Source organism: Herpailurus yagouaroundi, unplaced genomic scaffold, assembly GCF_014898765.1.
Source record: "Herpailurus yagouaroundi ecotype Mexico unplaced genomic scaffold, PumYag 183, whole genome shotgun sequence".
Classification (NCBI taxonomy): Eukaryota; Metazoa; Chordata; class Mammalia; order Carnivora; family Felidae; genus Herpailurus; species Herpailurus yagouaroundi.
In genome coordinates this window covers 3,332,910-3,352,129 of record NW_024412414.1, presented here as the reverse complement: position 1 = coordinate 3,352,129, position 19,220 = coordinate 3,332,910, and the positions used below count along the sequence as shown (strand labels likewise).

The window sequence follows — 19,220 nt, the reverse complement described above, 5'->3', positions numbered from 1 at the left end:
ATCCCATTTTTCCTGATCGTATGCACGCTCATCAGAGCGAATCCAAAGTGCTATCTCCTCCACCAAAATCCTCAAAACCAAAATTTCACAGTTCTTAAAATTATTTTTTTAGTGTTTATTTATGAGAGAGAGAGAGCACGCACAAGCAGGGGAGGGACAGAGAGAGAGGGACAGAGGATTGAAAGCAGGCTCCGCCCTGACAGCAGCAAGCCCGATGTGGGCCTGAACTCACTAACAGCAAGATCATGACCTGAGCCAAGGTGAGACACTCAACTAACTGAAGCACCCAGGTGCCCCTCAAAATTATTTTATTCTAAGTGAAGACATCAGCAGATACAGTATCTTCTCATCAGAAGCCACATGAACAAAATTACCAAAAATATTTTATAAAAATCACAATACAGTAAAGTATGTTAAAGATGCACCAAAGTGGGGGCACCTGGGTAGCTCAGTGGGTTAAGCGTCTGACTTCGGCTCAGGTCATGATCTCATGGTTGGTAAGTTAGAGCCTCACATCGGGTTCTGTGCTGACAGCCCGGAGCCTGTTTCAGATTCTGTGTCTCCCTATCTCTCTGCTCCTCCCCTGCTTGCTCACTTGCTCGCTCGCTCTCTCAAAAATAAAGCAAAACATTAAAAAAAAATACATAAATTAAAAAAAAAAAAAAAGACGCACCAAGGTGTTGTTTTAAACATCAGTGCTAATGTGTCTTATCCTCAAATTTTGTTCAATTTTGACTACTAAAAATAAGCCTGGAAAAAGGTTGGGGTCGTCCCAGCACCAGCATTAATTACGACTGAAAGAAGAGATTCCTGCAGCACAGGGAAAAATGGGCAATCTCATGTTGTATTCTCATTAAGTACCTTCCAGGATTACCCTGGGTGCTGATTAAATCAATGTCTCATGAGCGGTGGAATGATTATTTTAAGTAAATGTATTCCTTCTAGGCCATCCAGATAAGTGACTATTGTGTGACTACAAAACCACCATTTCACTATTGACTTCAGCTCTACAGTGTACCATTGAGATATTTCTTCTATTCTCTGCTAGTAGACATAATGAAGCCTTAAGGCTATCAGGTATTACAGATCCAAGTCCTAATAGGTACTGTTCTCTTCAAAATACTCAAACAATAACATCTTCAAAAATGCCTAAGTTTTCAGTTCTCCACGAGCAAAAGAAAAGAGAATCATTTAGGTCACCTACAGGAGTTGGGAAACCGATCTCAAGTAGTAGAACATTTTTCTGTTTGTAATAAGACACCCAAATCAGATTACATACACAAGACTTTTTTAAATGTTGAGGAGAGTGCTAAATGTAAGAGCAATTTACAACAAAAGCTAAAACAGAACTAATCTGGGACAGAGAAAGCTGATTCAGGCTGAACAAGCCCAAGTAGGTCTTAAGAAATCTACTGGAAGACTCTGAACTTAATGCTCAACTTTGCCTATAAATAGAATAAATTTTCACATACTTACATGACTAGATAATAGAAAATACAATGAATGCCTGGTTTTTGAGCTCTGTGCTCCTGTGGGTGATGATGCACAGAGCATCATAGCAAAAAAGTTTCTCAAAAATGTTGCCTGATGTTAATAATAATGACTATAGACATCTTTGGACTTTTTCCCTCTTCTTTAAACATAAAAAATGATCCTGAGAAACTGAAGTCATTCCAGAGGGATTCCAGAATCATGCCAGAGTCCAAAGAAGAATATTCCAGAATGAAGGCTACTCTGTAATCATTCTGGCCTTGTATATGCATATATCCTTACTCTGCAAATCATTAACAGATGTGTTGAACACAGGAAGAAAGAATTCCTCTCTCCCTTGGCATTATCGTTCTATTTCTATCACCAAGTATACCCAGTCTCCCCCTTCTATGCATTTTATAGCTGCAAGTGTCTATGTTCATAAGCTCCATAAAGGCAGTGGCTGTCCCTTGTTCATCTATGTGTGCCCCTTTTACATAAGAATTCAACCCTTGTTCATTGAACTGGTAACTATACAGGTCTTCTGCCTGAACACAGTGACCCTGAAGCTGGGCTCCAGAATCGAACCTGAGAAGGTAGGAGAAAAAGAGAAGACACTTTTACTCTCTACATCCAGGACACGAAGGGCAGCCTCAAGGTCATTACTTCCATTTTTCATTTGTATGAACACTATCTTGTTTTACTGATCCTAACTAAATGCGGGCATTATACAACAGAAATTTAAAATACTATCTAGGGGCACCTGAGTGGCTCCGTTTGTTAAGCATTCGACTTCACCTCAGGTCATGATCTCACAGGTCATGTGTTCAAGTCCTGCCTTGGGCTCGATGCTAACACCTCATAGCCTAGAGCCTACTTCAGTTTCTGTGTCTCCCTCTCGCTCTGCCCTTCCCTCACTCACTATTGGGCGCACACGTGCTCTCTCTCTCTCTCTCTCTCTCAAAAATGAATAAACATTAAAAAAAGTTTTGTAATACTGTCTAATAAAGTATAAAAACTTCTAAATTAACTATATTCATACTTAATGAACCTTGTAACTAGCTATTCAAGTCAGCAACGTGTACTGCAATCTTAGAGACATAAAGGGGCTTTTCATGCTTTTCAGCAATCTTAGATAAAAGCCCACAACCTGAGTTGCCTCTCCCTAACTTAGGGTCCCTAGGAATGATACATAACATCCCTGAGTTTTGATTTCTTTAGGAAGGGATAATTATACTACACCAATGGATAGTTATATCCACCCCCCCCCACCAACAATCCAAAACCTAAATAAATGTAAATTATGCAAGAGGTTTAAAAAAAAAAAAAAACAAGCCTCTAATTGTTACCTCATCCAATCACTAGTTTAAAGATAACCTCGTGTGAGTGTTGGTGTTAGGAGAGGGTGGGAAGACCCAGGCACACTGATAATACACAGGACTAGAATAAGCCCGACCACAAGCCAACAAAACTGCCCAAAGTGAACAGATTATGGCAATCCCCACCAGGAGCCAAGAGCTAAGATAGGCACTATCTATACAATAGCCCATTTAATCCTCACAAATACTTTGTAAGTGTTATTTCATATTAGGAATGAGGAAACTGAGGCTTAGAAAAATAAAAGTCCTAGACAGTAAAAAGGCAGAGCTTACATTTTAAGGATATGCACTTTCCAGTCTGCCTATTCATTAAGACTTAAATTGGAAAGAAGTTCATCTTTAAGAATTTATAGTGTATACTGTATGCTAGCCAATTTGACAATACATTATATTTTTTAAAAATCTTTAAAGAACTTATCAAACTCAATACCAAAAAGCAAATAATCCAGTGAAGAAATTGGCAAAAGACATGAACAGACACTTTTCCAAAGAAGACATCCAGATGACTAACAGACAGATGAAAAGATCTCAACATCACTCATTATCAGGAAAATACAAATCAAAACCACAGTGAGACACCACCTCACATTGGTCAGAATGGCTAAGATTATCAACTCAGGAAACAACAGATGTTGGTGAGGATGCGGAGAAAGGGGAACCCTTTTGCATTATTGGTGGGAATGCAAACTGGTGCAGCCACTCTGAAGAACAGTATGGAGGTTCCTCAAAAAATTAAAAATAGAACTACCCTATGACCCAGCAATTGCAATACTAGTTTTTATCCAAAGGATACAGAAATACGAAAATGCTGATTTGAAGGGGCACATACACCCCAATGTTTACAGCAGCTCTATCAATAATAACCAAAGTATGGAAAGAGCCCAAATGTCCATCAACTGATGAATGGATAAAGAAGATATAGTGTGTATGTGTGCATGTATGTGTATATAATGGAATATTACTCAGCAATCAAAAAGAAATAAATTTTGCCATTTGCAACAATATGGATGAAACTAGAATGTATGCTAAGCAAAATAAGTCCATCAGAGAAAGACAAATATCATATGATTTCACTCATATGTGGAATTTAAGAAACAAAACAGAAAGGAAGGAAAAATAAGATAAAAACAGGGAGGCAAACCATAAGAGAATCTTAAATACAGAAAACAGGGTTGCTGAAGTGATGTTAGTGGGGGGATGAACTAAATGGGAGATGGGCAATAAGGAGGGCACTTGTTGGGATGAGCAATGGGTACCATACATAAGTGACAAATCACTAAATTCTACTCCTGAAACCATTATTACACTATATGTTAACTTGGATTTCAATAAAAAAATAAAAATTAAATGAAAAAAGAATTTAGAGTGTATAAAAGCTCAACCTTAGAAATTTTTTTGTTTTTAGCATTTTAGTGCTTAGAAAAAGAAAACTTGGTTCCCACATAAAACAGTCACCCTTGCAAATACTGTTTGGCAAGCAATTTTAACTTTGAAAAAGAATTTATTTAAAAACTTAAATAAAAACTTACTAAAAACCCTAGGATGAGCAGGAAAACCACTTTAACACATTGTGGAATAACCTCATGGAGAACAATGTCATGTTCTTTTTCCTTTCACCTGTCCCCCACCACATTAGTGAATTTTCCCAATATTTGCGGTTTCTCGCTCACGCAAATGGAATTTTCAAGACTATTTTCCATCACATACATACGTGCAACCTATGACAGAAATGCTCTTGGATGATTTTTTCCACCTCTACTTCTCTCCTGGTCAATTTGTCTGTCAAGCAACACGTATTTATGTAAACTTCCAGAGTCCCTAAGTGTCTCTTAAGGACTATCTCCACTCAAGAGCTGGGAAGCCAGGAAGGACAGGACTTCCTCGAGTTAACCCTTGGAGCTGTTGTATCCAAAGATGACATTTACAAGACTTACATGTTCTAGCACTTGAAAATGAAAAGGAGAATACTAAGTTGGTCTGAGAACAACCAAAGTTAACTGCACATAACCATCAAACTGTGTGGAGAAACACGTGAGTCTATGATAATGCAGGAGACAAGGGGACACGGGTAAAAAGTGCCTTGAAACAGGTTCATGACTTACGTTTTTCATCATCAGCATGCACAAGAGACGCTGCCCTTGACAAAACATCCAATGGCGTCTCCATTCCTGGTTGGAGCCTAGACGGAAAAAAAAAGAGAGAAAAAGAATAGAATTTAAAGAGAATTCAAAGGACTGCTTAAGAATTCTGGTAGTTAACAATTAGAATGATTCCCCCATGAAATGCAAATCACAATCCTGAGGATGAAAATCTTCCCAATCTGTGAAGAAATGCAATGGATTTGGTTCAGGCACAAATAGAGGAAAGGGTTAAATTCCATTCTGTGTACTAAGCTAAACCTTGCAGATTCCAGGAAACAGCTAGTGTTAGAACTAAAAGAAGGGATATTGTGAATATTCATGCCCATGTTATTTGTGCTTATAAATGTTTATGTGCGTGCATAAAAACATGCCCATTCAGACATACCAAGTAAAAAACAGCTTTGGAACAAAGGCTACTCTATGAACGTAGTGGTACTACCAGTCTGAGATTTCTGTTGTGGCGGTGGTGGTTGTTGGTTTATTAGTTTTAACAAAAATGACTAAGCTCGAACCATTCTGTTCATTCACCTACTTAGCTGAGAGACTCTTTGTGGCCTTGTCACTTAATATACTCAATGTACTAGTGAAAGGTCTGTGAATTCCAGGGGTGAGTTAAATGGTATTTGAAGTCCAATAAGAATCTTTATTTTAAAATGAGTTAAATGGCATTTTAACTTAAGTAGTATTCTAAGCCCAATATGTTTACCTTTCTTTAAAATTTTTTTTGTTTATTTTTGACAGAGAGACAGAGAGACAGAGAGAGAGAGAGAGAGCATGAGTGCGGGAGAGAGGCAGAGAGAGAGAGAGGGAGAGGGAAACACAGAATCTGAAGCAGGCTCCGGGCTCCGAGCCGTCAGCACAGAGCCCGACGCGGGGCTCGAACTCATGGACCGTCAGATCATGACCTGAGTCGAAGTCGGATGCAAACAGACTGAGCCACCCAGGCGCCCCTGTGTACCTTTATTTTAAAATATGTTTTGGGGAGCCTGGGTGGCTCCGTCAGTTAAGCATCTGACTTCAGCTCAGGTCATGATCTCACGGTTCGTGAGTTCGAGCCCCACACTGGGCTCTGTGCTGACGGCTAGGAGCCCAGAGCCTGCTTCAGATTCTGTGTCTCCCTCTCTCTAACCCTCCCCTGCTGGCATTCTCTCTTTCTCAAAAATAAATAAACATTAAAAAAACATTTTAAATATGTTTTGTGAGTACCCACTATCACCACCACCCATCACCAATTTATCTAGTGCCATGTTTTCTAATAAGCCTGGGTTTTATTTTTAATTCTGTTTTCTTAAATTACAGCATACATATAAAAGCAAAGACTGCAGAACATTTAAAGATGGTGGGTGGAAAACCTAGAAAATCAGGCCACCTCGCCCAATTTTTCTTTTCCAGATTACTTACACACACACACGCATACAGAGGCACACATACACAATTACTGGGAAAACAGACATACTCTATTAGTTCAACTGAGAGAAATATTTTCTTAACTATACCCTTTAAAGACAGCAATGGAACACCTGCTTGGGATTCTCTCCTTCCCTCTCCCTCTGCTCCTACCCCGCTCACATGCCCACACTCTCTCAAAAAGATAAATTAATTAAAAAAGACACTCAGCATTTAATCAGACTTCTTTAACATTTACTGAGTAACTACTAGGTATGTGCCAGTTACAAGACATGGTGGATCAGCTTGCTTTATAATATTCGTATTTCAGGTCCCCAAAGAAACATCAAGTCTTGACTGGCAACGTAATTTCATTCAACAAACGTGAACTATGGGGACGCCTGGGTGGCTCAGTCAGTTAAGGGTCCAACAGCAGCTCAGGTCATGATCTCACTGTTGGCTTCTGAGCCTGAGCCCCACGTAGGGCTCTCTGCCCACAGAGCCCACTTTGGATCCCGTCTCCCTCTCTCTCTCTGCCCCTCCCCTGCTCATTCTCGCTTTCTCTCAAAAATAAATAAACATTAAAAAAAAAATTATCTACTAGGTGCTGCCAAGGTAGGAAAAAAAAAAAAAAATCAAAGGCCAGTAGTTGTTTTCAAAGAGCTTTCAATCTGTACAGTAGACGTGCCTACAAGAAAGTAGTTTAAGGCAGTGTTTTCTAAAGTGTTTTGCACTATATGTTCATATTTTACAAGAAAAAATTTTTCTAGAAATAAGTTCAGGAAACACTGAAGTAAACCGAATTAAGCAGCTTCCTGTGCTTGGAATATACTGCTAGGCATTCCTCCTGCAGAGGCTCAGGCAGTGGGGGTATTTACCTCTGGATAGATGAAATCTCTCAAATTTCACTGGCCATTCATTTAACCTGAAACATCTCTTAGGGAACACTTAGGGAAATAATGGATTAAGGTAAAGTGTGCTAAGTGCCACAACAGTGGTATAAACAAAATCCTATAGAAACACAGATGAATTCTGAAAGACTGTAGAGAAAACAGAACCACGAGCTGAACCTCTGAAGAATGGATAGAAAAGTTCTTCCAGAATGGAAGAACAAAAGGACAATCTATTCAGGAACAAGTTGCCCCAATCAGCTAGAAGACAAGAATAAAACGGGAATAGGAAGTTGGGAGACAGGGATGGGAGTTTCGATCGGGGCCACATTATGGAAGGACCGAGGGCTCTGACAAAAGTTGGGTTTGATTGTGTACGTGTTAGGGATCCACTGCAACCTCTGAGCAGAGAACTGACTTGGTCATCTACATATTCAATGAAAATTATTCTGATAGGACCATGTAGTCCCATTCTACAGAATGGGAAGCTAAAGACAGGGTAAACAACATCAAAGAGCTATGCAGAAGGTAATGAGGGGCACTGTTAAGGGAGCTGTGGGGACAGGAGAAAACCAGAGACAAACGGACAGGGTTTGGAAGGTCTCGAAATGTGAGAGGAGACAAAGACAAATACTGTTTAGTTTCTTATGTGTGAAATCTAGAAGAAAAACAAATTAATCGAGACAGAGAACAGTTTGCTGGTTACAGGGTGGGGTAAGGAGGGGATAGGTGAAAGTGGTCGACAAAAATAAATCAATTGCTCATCAACACCAGAAATGGGGGCTGTCAGTCACTGCAAGAGCAGTGACGTCATAAACCAGAGTTCATTTCTTCTTTTTCAGAGACAAGGGAAGAGGAGTAAAATCAAAAGAACAAAAGAAAATGTAATGGCATTCACATTCATAATCGTCTTGGTAATAAGATAGAAAAGATCACCTCCTGAGAGTAAGGATTGTTGAACTTGTTCAAAGAAGAAGAAAGGTTTGCTGAACTCCCAAGAACTCCATCTTACCATCTTTATCTAAGCCAGTTTCCTATTCAGGCAAGATTTGGGCTTAAAGCCTTTTATTTGGATTACATAAATGCTGATAAGCATTCTACTCCATAATACAGAATTTAGACTCAAATTCCTTAATTTCCCCATGAAATTGAAGTTCTGAATGACCTTGCCTTCCTGATGACACACTCTTGACTCTCCGCCAGCAACGTGAAAATTCTAAACCCAAATAGATATCCATTAACAACACATGCCTTAAGTTATGCAAATTACAAGTGTTGTGCATAGAAGCAAAATATCAAAGCATAAAAACATCAAATAACACAAAGAAGTAGATGCAGAATTTTAGCATCTAGGAGATTACATATTTAAATGTATTCAGATACTATGAATTCCAAACCTCCAAGCGACTTAACGTTCAAAGTAGGCAGATAAGAGATTAGGTGTTTAAGGTTCACCTGCAAGGCACCTGCCATCTGCTGCAACCTTATTAATGAAACCAATCAATTTTTATTACACAATTATTCTGAGTTCAGGGAAGTACTCAAGAGAAGAAAAGAGAAACAGAAGATAAGATCTCTGCTTTCAAGGAGTTACGTTCTTGTTTGTGAACATTAAGTATAAGGAATAAGATAACAGACAAATCTTTTAAGGGACTAGGATAACAAACAAATTTAAAAGAGCATAATAAAAGACAATATATAATTTAAAACCAAAATGTGTACTGTGTGATAAAAGAGAGATGAGCATCGGCTCAAAGCGTATACCTTGCGAACATCTATTCTTTGGTTGGTGTGCACATATGTGTGCCTCTAAAAGCCACTTCAAAGATTCCCTTCCCTAGTTTCTCTCCCTCAGGCTGTCAGGCTCCTCTCTGACTTCTCTTATTTACCAGATCACACCGTTGGAATACGTCCTGGGTGCAAGGACTCTGTCTTATCCTTACATGTTACAGTCATGTTGGATCAAAAGTCTCAGGAAAGGCACAGAGGCAGAATGAAAACCCGAGACATTCTCACAATGGAGAATCTTGGATAAGGAGCAGTAGAATCTAAGCAGGGTAAACATGATGTGGGTGGACAGAGGAAAAAGCAGAAGGCTAGCCAACCAGGTTCACACTGAACATAGCAGGAAACAGGCAGCAACTATTAGTCCCTGAGCGAGCTGGTGATCTGATGTTAATGAGATTTTCATTTAGCAGTTCTGGGGAGGATGGTCTGACTTGATGAAGTCAAGTGAGAAGTCACTGGAAGCAGATCAGTCAGGAGGCTCCTCCAGGAACCAGGTGTGAGATAAGGGCAGTAGGGGCTGGTTCAGTAAAGGTGGGAGATGAGGTCTAGCAACTAGGCATTATCTAGCCACAAAAAAAAACTAAGCAAATAAAGGTGGAAGATAACAGTAATAAAATAAAAAAAAAAACTTATGGAAAAAAAACTTCTGAATTTTACACCTTGTACAATATCCACAACCCCCCCCCAAAAAAAAAAACCAATAAAACATGTTAGTAAAAAGTAAGGGGAGCTGGGAGGAAACAATGATTACAGTATTTGACGGAGGGCCACACGACACTGAGAGGCAAGTTAGCAGATTGGTAATTTAAGAGGAGGATCTTTGGACACCAACCTGGCTGAGTTTGAATTGGGCTCAGCCACTTCCTGTGTATCCCTGGAAAATGACTTTACCTCTGTGTGTCTGTTTCCTCATCTGTAAAATGGGGATATGAATTAATATTACTCCCCTCATAGGGTGTTATGAGAAATGGATGGCCTTTATATGTATAAATATTTGTCAAAACTTTTGCAAACATATTAAATAAACTGCAAATGATGGTAAATGCATTGAAAAAAGGGTACTGACCACAACTTTACATGGCGATGCCTCTAAGATGGATGAAAGCTGACACCTGAAGGAGAGGAATTAGCCTTGTGAAGCACGGCAGGCAGGGAGGCAGGCAGGGAGGAGACAAAGAGCATTTGCAAAATACCCAAGACAGACCCACGCTGGGCATGGAGATGTGGAGGGAATGACCTCAGGGCAGGAAACAAGGGGGAGAGGACAGGAGGTGGTGGCAGGGAACTGGGCAAGGGCAGATCAAGCATACTCTGCAGGGTGTGACAAAGCTGAGATTTATTCTTCGTCAGTGCAAAGCCCTCGAATAGTCTGAATGGTCTGAAACAGGGGAGAGAAATTCCTGGTTTATTCTGTATCCTTTATGAACCAAAAATCATCTGCTCCCTTTTGCCAAAGATTATGCAGCATCTAGAAAATAAAGCTAAGTACATCTCAATAACAGGTCCTCCTTTCTGTGACAGTTTTTACACTATAAAATCATGATAAGCAAAAATATAATCACTTGAAATGCTCAGGCCTGAAATGTAACCCCATTAAGGTGAGAAGAAGATGGTTCTGAAAAAAGACTTCAACTGCACCTGTAAAGGTATTCTACTGTACTGCAATCCACTTCTGGTCTATCCATTCACCTTCATTGGGGATTTTTGACAAATATGAACATAAGTCATCATGAATAGAACATACATTTTGTTTCGTTTTACAAGCAACGGTATTTTCTGACCCATATTCTTTTCTTTGGACTCCCTTATCGCTAATAATAACGCTCTTACAAATAGCTTAAGGTGCAGAATTAGAGAATAAGAGGTATCAATTCTAAAGCTACTAAAATTTAGGGACATTCAGTGCTAATGACAAGCTCAGCTATAAATTTGAATGCCATTATTTTGGACGTCCACAAAGAACTGTCCCTTTTTGATCAGCAAGAGGACAAAAGCACCTGTCTCAGAAACAGAATTATGGGGCACACGGGTGGCTCAGTCAGTTAAGCATCCAACTCTTGGTTTCGTCTCAGGTCACAATCTCACAGTTTCGTGGGGTCGAGCCCCACGTCCAGCTCTGTGCTGGTAGCAGAGAGCCTGCTTGGGATTCTGTCTCCCTCTCTCTCTGCCCTCCCGCCATTCATGCTCTCTCTCTCTCAAAATAAATAAACTTTAAAAAAAATTAAAGAAACAGAATTACAAGATGTATTCAAATTTTTTTTCCAGGCAAAAGAACAGAATTTCAAGATATGTTATGCGAATGTTCTAAGGAGATTTCCCAGGTGAAAGTTACAGCACCAGGACTATCTCACTCCATGGTTCTTCCAGAACAGTGGCCTAACTACAGTATAATTGAGGAAAGAGTATGAGAACATGAAGCAACCGTCCTGGCTAGGGGTGGAAGCCAGTAGAGGTGGGAAGAAGCACATTCAAACCTCCTGATGTTCCTGCCACACTGTCACTTGCCCAAAAAAAACAGAAACAGGAAGACAGCACTATCCTGGGTACTGATGGCATCTCCAGCTTCCAGATGCACACTATTCAGTATCTCTAATTCCTGTTGGCCCTGTTCCATCCCTCTATCCCCTGCAATCAGAGCCACTTCCTGGGATAACCTAAACCAGCCTTGGCTAATAAAGTACAACTGGAGCACAAGCCTGCAAGTATGAACTCTCACACCACAGCACGAGGTATGTGACCCTTTTGCCCATCAAGAATTTAGAGGCTTTGAGTCTCTCCTATTTCCGTTAGAACTATATACAGACATTACAGAAAAGGAAAAGGCACCTCACTGCCCTGAAGCAATATCACACTGTGGTCGATCTGATGAGCAATCTGTCCAGTAGGAAGGATAACCGAAATGAAATTTCAGACCAAATTATCACCAGATCCAGACAGCCACGGGCAAGCATGGCTTTGGGCACATCAAGAAGGTGAGCATTCCCCTTCTGATTCTTCTCCACACTGTGTCCAATTGATGCCCCCCACCCCAGCTTCTTGCAACACATAATCTTCCTGTTAACATCCAATTCTCAGACCATCCCTCTATGTTCTTGCTGAAAATATCTCTCATTTGTGTAATCCTTTTTTTTTCTTCTCAACACTTTGCCATCTGTTACATCAATACAGCCAGAACTTTAGTGGCACAAAACCTAAGTTCGAGCCCTACTTTAACACTTTCACTCAGTCAGTTTCCTTCTAGGCTCTGCTCTACAGAGCTAACACTAATTGTGTGGGCCATTTCACCTCTCCAGGCTCAAGTTTCCTCACTTAGAATAGCAGTAATGTTGCCTCCTGCATATGGTCACAGACTTGAGGTGTGGATTCAAGGATACAACGTTACTGAAAATGCCCTGTAAATTCAATTGAGAAATATATGTCAGCCTCAAACAGCCACCACCATCTTAAGGTTGTAGGGCACACACTTTTCCAAAGCACACTCATGTAAATTACTTCATTGGATTCTCACTGCAACTTGGCCAAACAAGATTATTCATATTCTCCTACAGATGAAAACCCAAAGTGCCAAGAATCTAAGTGACTTCCAGAAGAAGCTAAGACTAGAATCCAAGTCCCCTGACTCACCATCCAATGCTATTTTTACTCCACTTAAGCTGATTTTCATAAAGACTTTTTGAAGAAAAGCAGTTACTTATTTTTAGTTTAAGTTACATCCCTTCCCCCCACCCCCGCCCAAAAAACCTTCCATCATCAACCAAGGCAAGACTTGTAGTCTATGTTCTTTCCCTACACCTTGAGATACATCAGGCAATAACCCAACAGTTTCTCAAGTAAGCAAAGGGAAACAAATCCTCCCCTCTTGCAAACGCGAAAACGCTGCCATATTATACTTTCTTTGAACAGAGCTGAACACAGAGTCACGCGAATAGTAACCAAGCCAGGTGAGAAAATGCTCGCAGAAGATGTTCTGAAAGTAGAGCAAAGCAACACTGTCAATAGCTGCAGCCGTAGGTTCCTGGGGCCAATGCAACACGGCCTGTAAACACAGGCCCTCAAACCTTCAGGCTCCAAGAACAGGCTCAGTATTAGGAAGGATGGCTTCTACTCAGTCACGCTCAAGAAAACCTGTTGTCTGAGTTACGATGGATAATAGTTAGGGATCAGTGAATGGTATTTTCAAATGTTCACCTAATTGTTTGTGTTTCTCACCACCTTGAATGGTACACCACATTACTAAATAGAGGCCAGCCCTTATTCAAAATACTCTTTCAAAAGTCATACTACTGAAAGAGCATGAACAGATGGATCCTGTGCTAGGCCAGCGTTCCTTACCGAGGCATATCCCTGGCATGAATACTCGATCCATACTCCATACTAAGTACAATGTCAGGACGTGGCCGCCCTCTGCTTACATACAACTCACTTCTACACATACCCTCTCCTGAAAATGTATCTGAAGGCCAAATGTATTAAATCTGAATATACTTACATGCTCTATGCCCACTTCCAGAGAATTGAAAATATATGTGCATAAAATCCCTAGTTAGGCTGCTTTCAGGTGCTTGCCGACCTCAAGCATAACCCCCAGAATATAAGAGTCAGCTGGTGGCAGTCCTTCCAGTGTCCTAGAAAGCTATAAAACTTGCTTAGTTGGGACAGTTCTGTACCCTTCCCATAATGAATGACATCATGCCCCTCCTGTGAAAGGAGACAGTCTGTAGGTTGGGCAGCCGTCCATCTCTCATCCTCCAAAGTAGGATTTGTGAGATGTTGGAATTAAGTCATCCCAGGTGCGTGCCATCAATTCGGCCCTGCCTACTGCTCATCACCACCTCTGATCGTTTCCCAGGGGAATGAAATCCCAGCCAGCTTAGGTGGAATAAAAGGTACCACTCTGGATGGAAACTCCCAAATGAATGCTTGACTCAACCACCTCTGGTCTTCCGATACTAAAATGACCCAAGTCTTGACTCTATGGACCTCCTTAACTACCCCTCCCCCAGGGGTGTGATGTGTTAGGGATGTGCTATTCAGTCATCCTGATGACCCAGCAACACAAGCTAACAAACACTGCTACTGTACAGTAACTAGATCCTCAGTTCCTGTTCTACAGTTTGGTATCAATGTCAGCCATGCACAGGCAGTATGAAAGCTGACCATGTGCCCACTGAGGGACAGCTATGTAAGCCTAATGCTGCAAAACTAAACTTAGGTTACAGCATATTTCCTTTTATGCAAGGCTGCCTGATGCTGAGGTAAAATTCTCACTGCTGGCTGAAGTTCACACATCTCTCTCAAGGGTCCCCTAGAAACTGTATGGTGGGCCCACATTAACACCACTGTTGTCAGGAAAAGATAAGAAAATTCAAGTGTGGACATTTCGTTCAGATGACCAATTCCCACCATTTTTCGACACTGCTGTCAAATAAAACTGAACTATCCTTTTCTTTCTCATGTTTAGGCTCTTGTGAATCTGTCTCTTCATTCCCAAGTCCTCAGCCTTCTATAGCACTGCATATGAAATAAGGGAAACACGTCATCATTTTTAGTTTACTCTGGATATGCTTGTTCTTGCCGTTTCTCTTATTTGGATACTTAGAATTTCCTATTCACAAGCCCTCAGGTGCCTGTCCTCTCAGAATGAGAGGACACCCAAGAATGAGAAACGTGAATTTGCATAAAGTCCAAATTGGCAAACTTCCCATAACACCCAGGTCTAACTATATACACTGGTCCAAAATCTCAACTCAGCCTATTAAAGCCTAAATAGAGCCTTCTAACCCATGACACATTCTGTCGTTAGGAAGCACTCTAGTTACCAGCATCAGTAAACATGCTTTCTCATTATTCACAGTAGTCACGCTCGCTAAGGTGTCCAATAACACTGAACTCGTGAACATGAACCACTGCTCCTAGGGGAAGTACAAAGTTAGGTTCCTTCAAGCCGCTGGCTACATTTCTGTCAATTGATCAATACATCATCTTGTTTCATGAGTGTTTCTGTTTAAAGACATCTTATTTGAGATCTATTATCGATTCATTAACATTGAGTTCATGGCCAACAGCACTACAATTCATGCCTGAAGGAAGCTTATCTAATGCACACATTTTCCACACATATTTTTCCTGAAGGCACATCACAGCCTTCTGGCTCTTGGGAAACCTGGACAGCACTTCAGCACTATGCTTGGGGGCCATTATAAGCAGCAAAAACACCAACAGAAAGCCCCCAAATGAGAAACATGGGGCACAAAAGAGACCACAAGTAAGAGTACAGTATGAGAGCTGAAACAAGTCAGAGTCTTGCCTTGTTTGACCTCACCTGGGGATGCACACTTGGGGAGACTCAAATTTTTCACCACTCTGTGCATGTGCATGGATGACAGAGACAGCGCTGCAAGTTTGAATTTGAGGTTACAAATAACTTTTAGTGAGTAGATAAACTCACAAATTCGAGGATGGGCTGTATCTGGTTATTGGACCTGAGGTATGAGACAGAGTATATTCCATAAGATTCTCCTCCTTTGCAAAGGAACTGTCATACTGCATCCCAGGTAGCAAGAATTTTTCTGGTTTCAGCACCTCCTACTTACACTCCACCTTTCCTACCTTGGCAATTTATACTATCAAAATTTGGCGGTCCAATTTCTTTCTTTCTTTCAAAGTTTATTTACTTACTTTGAGAGAGAGTGAAAGTGCACAGGAGCGGACAAAGAGGAAAAGAGAGAGAATCCCAAGCAGGCTCCTCACTGACAGTGCTGAACCCAACACAAGGCTCATGACCTGAGCTGAAACCAAGAGTCCAGATACTCAACCAGCTCAACCAACTGAGCCACCCAGGCACCCCGGCAGTCCCAATTGCTAAGCAGTTGTTGTTGCTATCGTCATTTTAACGTGGACATATTCTAAATGGCTACAGACTGTTGGCAGCATTCATTCCCTTTTCTTGTCTATTAGGATCTCACATATCAATGTCATTACCTTTAGATGGGATCCCTAAAACAATCACAAATGAGCTTCAGTTAACACAACTTGCACAAACTTAACACAAAAAAAAAACCTCCTTTCACCAGGTTCTGCAACAGCTTATCTAACTAACACACGCCAAAATCCAGACTTGACATGTTAAGATTGCACGCTGTCATAATTTTAGTCACATTAAATCCCAATGTATGTGACTTTTACCTCCTGAATTTACAACTCCTATTGTTTAATTAAGTCATACTCAAAGGTGCAAAACAACTTTTAAGATAGCTATTTTACTTTTTTTTTTTTTTTAACGTTTATGTATTTTTGAAGGGGGGGGGGGGGAGGAGAGGCAGAGAAAGAGGGAGACACAGAATCACAAGCAGGCTCTGAGCTGTTAGCACACAAGCTGTGAGATCATGACCTGAGCCGAAGTCAGCTGCTTGTGTATCTGGCTGTTTTCATCACCAGTCTTACTCAGAGGCTTTCTTCCACGTGCTTTTGCAGCCATTGTCTTATGTGAGCTTTCATAAATGAACATGAGGCCATTATGAGGCAGGAATGCAGGTGTGATTCTGGCCTTTTGCAGAAGAGCAAAAAGAGACATGGAGAGGCTAAGTGGCTTAGCTCAGAATCACACAAAAGAACCAACTGCAGAACCCAGATCTGGTGCAGTGCTTGTCCCCACATGGCTGTCCCTACTCTCAAAGAGCAGTTAATTAAGGTGTACATTTCCATTCATTAAAAATGTTATTTGTGGGGTGCCTGGGTGGCTCAGTGGGTTAAGCTTTCGACTTCCACTCAGGTCATGATCTTGTGGTTCGTGGGTTCCAGTCCCACGTATGGCTCTGTGCTGACAACTCAGAGCCTGGAGCCTGCTTCAGATTCTGTGTCTCCCTCTCTGTCCCTCCCCCGCTTGTGCACACGCACTCTCTCTCAAAAAATAAACATTAAGAATAATTTTTTAATGTTATTTGTATTTCTTAATGTAATATGTGAGTCAAAATCATTTTATTTTTAATTTTTTTTCCACGTTTGTTTATTTTCAAGAGAAAGAGAGCATGAGTGGGGGAGGGGCAGAGAAAGAGGGAAACATAGAACCCTAAAGCAGGCTGCAGGCTCCAGGCTCTGAGCTGTCAGCACAGAGCCTGACACAGGCCGAGCTCCTGAACTGTGAGATCATGACCTGAGCCGAAGTTGGATGCTTAACCGACTGAGCCACCCAGGTGTCCCTTTTACTTATCATTTTAATAAGGCAAACTAGAAGCTGCACAGCAAAACTATCCAGGAAGGAACCTAGAAAAGACACAAAGTAAAATCTTCCTCTGGATTTGTTCTGGCAACCATCAGAGGCTGGCAACAAGGCTGACTCCATAAGCAGTTAAAAGGAATTTCCCATTACAGAACCCATAAAACAGAACATCTGAAAGTAAAAGTGAACTAGTGAACTGTAAGTGATCTGTAAGTGAACTAGTCAGGTAAACTCACAGTTTTAAATCAGCTGGGGGAAGTGGCAACCACTGTGGTTAAGAAGCTCTCTGAAATCCTCAAAGACTTTTGTAAATAACATAATACCAACTACTTTTCAAGCATATTATTTCCTGTAATTCCTGAACCTCTGTGATGTATTGGATCGATACTATTACCCTCTTACAGAGGAGAATCAAATACAAAGGTTAAGTAGAGGTAACTTTTTCTGGTCACAAACTTAGGTGACTTAGGTGACACAGACTGGACTTAAAGTCATGTCTCCAGAAATAAGCAAGAGCTGTTTTCACTACAACATTCACAGTTTGGGAATGTAGTCCATGGTTATTTATAACAGAATTATCTTAATTGTATTGTGTTTTGGTCAACATAAAAATTAGTTTGCATTCCCCTTCCAAATGGAAAGCAAAAAGCAAGCTGCCCCAGAGTGTGACAAAACCAGTGGCAGGGGAAATCAGCCTGGGATTAATATTTTGCCAAAATTAAATAACAATTTGAGAGGTTTACATCATTTCAACCATGGGGGAGATGATTTTCAGCCAGATGTAAGAGGAAACACACAGAAGAAAACAAACACAAAATCGTGTCTTGAGTATACAACAAACTTCTAAAGTATTTCTAAACCCATTAAAGTTAAGGCATTAAGATTTAGAGCCGATAATAAACTTGTTCCAAGATCGCGTCATCAGTACAGCCTTAAGGCACTGACCCTAAAGCTCTTTCAACTACACAGGCTACCCTTCACAGTGCTGCGCAGCAAGGAGGAAAAACAATGAACATCTCAAGGTGGTGGAGTAGAGCAAAGAGTTAAAGTGTGGTATGTTAAAATGGCATGCAAAACTAACCTTCGAATACTAATAGGAAAACTATCATTTTAGTTTTGTCTTTGAACGTTCAGAGGAAACAAATGGTCAAGGTAGGCTGGGGTTTAGAAACAGATTTGTAAAATCTGCAAACTGAGAGACAGCACCTTTCAGAGAGAGCAACCAGCTGCTGATAAAAACTAGAAGAGCAGCCTCCACTCCCCGCCCCCGGGCTGCTGGTTCTTATTAACCACAGAGAAGGAAATACAACCAGCAAAAACATACAGCACCAATGATCAAAGTGAAACCGATTTTTTTTAATTATCTAGCTTAAATAGACGAATATATGTCAATAAAATGCACAGACTAAGTAGCGCCAACAAGCACTGTCATCCTAACCTAAGACATTTCAATGTCTCAGTGTCAGGAATCAAAGAAGACTTTAAGCAAAAAAAAAAAAAAAAAAAAAAAAAAAAAGGAAAGACCTTTGCTTTTCGGCGAGGCCTGCACTGGGTGCTGGAAGAGTGTGCCGTTTTGTTTTGAGGAGGAGCAGGGAATATAGGAAGAGAAAAGCGAGACCCATCCCAGCGGCCCATCCTCAGCCTCTTCCCGCAGTCGTACACCCAGCCCTCCGGTGCCGCTGGCCAGGACCAAGGGTCTACAGGGCTCCGGGCCCCCTTCCCGGCCCCGTGCCTCGCATTCCCAGGACGCCTTCCTCTCGGGACCCCTCCAGGAACCGGACCTCCCTTTGAGAGCCCTGGAGCTTCGGCTCCCCACTGGGAGCCTCAAGTTGCCCCGCGAGAACCAGCCGCCTCCTCCCTCCCGGAGGACGCTCTCAGGGCAGCTCCAAGTCAGCCCACCCGGAGTCCCCCCGCAGGCCGGCCCCTCGCGGGCCCGGTTCTCCCGCAC

The 19,220-nt window shown here is 41.3% G+C and overlaps 1 protein-coding gene across 3 annotated transcripts in view; it reads right to left on the bottom strand.

The window, feature by feature from the left end:
* VGLL4 (vestigial like family member 4) overlaps positions 1–19,220 on the bottom strand; it is a 168,878-nt gene that overhangs the window by 147,919 nt on the left and 1,739 nt on the right. For all 3 annotated transcript variants that reach the window (XM_040491959.1, XM_040491962.1, XM_040491960.1), the window contains exon 2: positions 4,952–5,028. In XM_040491959.1, the coding sequence (XP_040347893.1) occupies positions 4,952–5,015 (64 nt within the window). In that variant the 5' untranslated portion in view covers positions 5,016–5,028. The remainder of the gene's footprint in view (positions 1–4,951; positions 5,029–19,220) is intronic.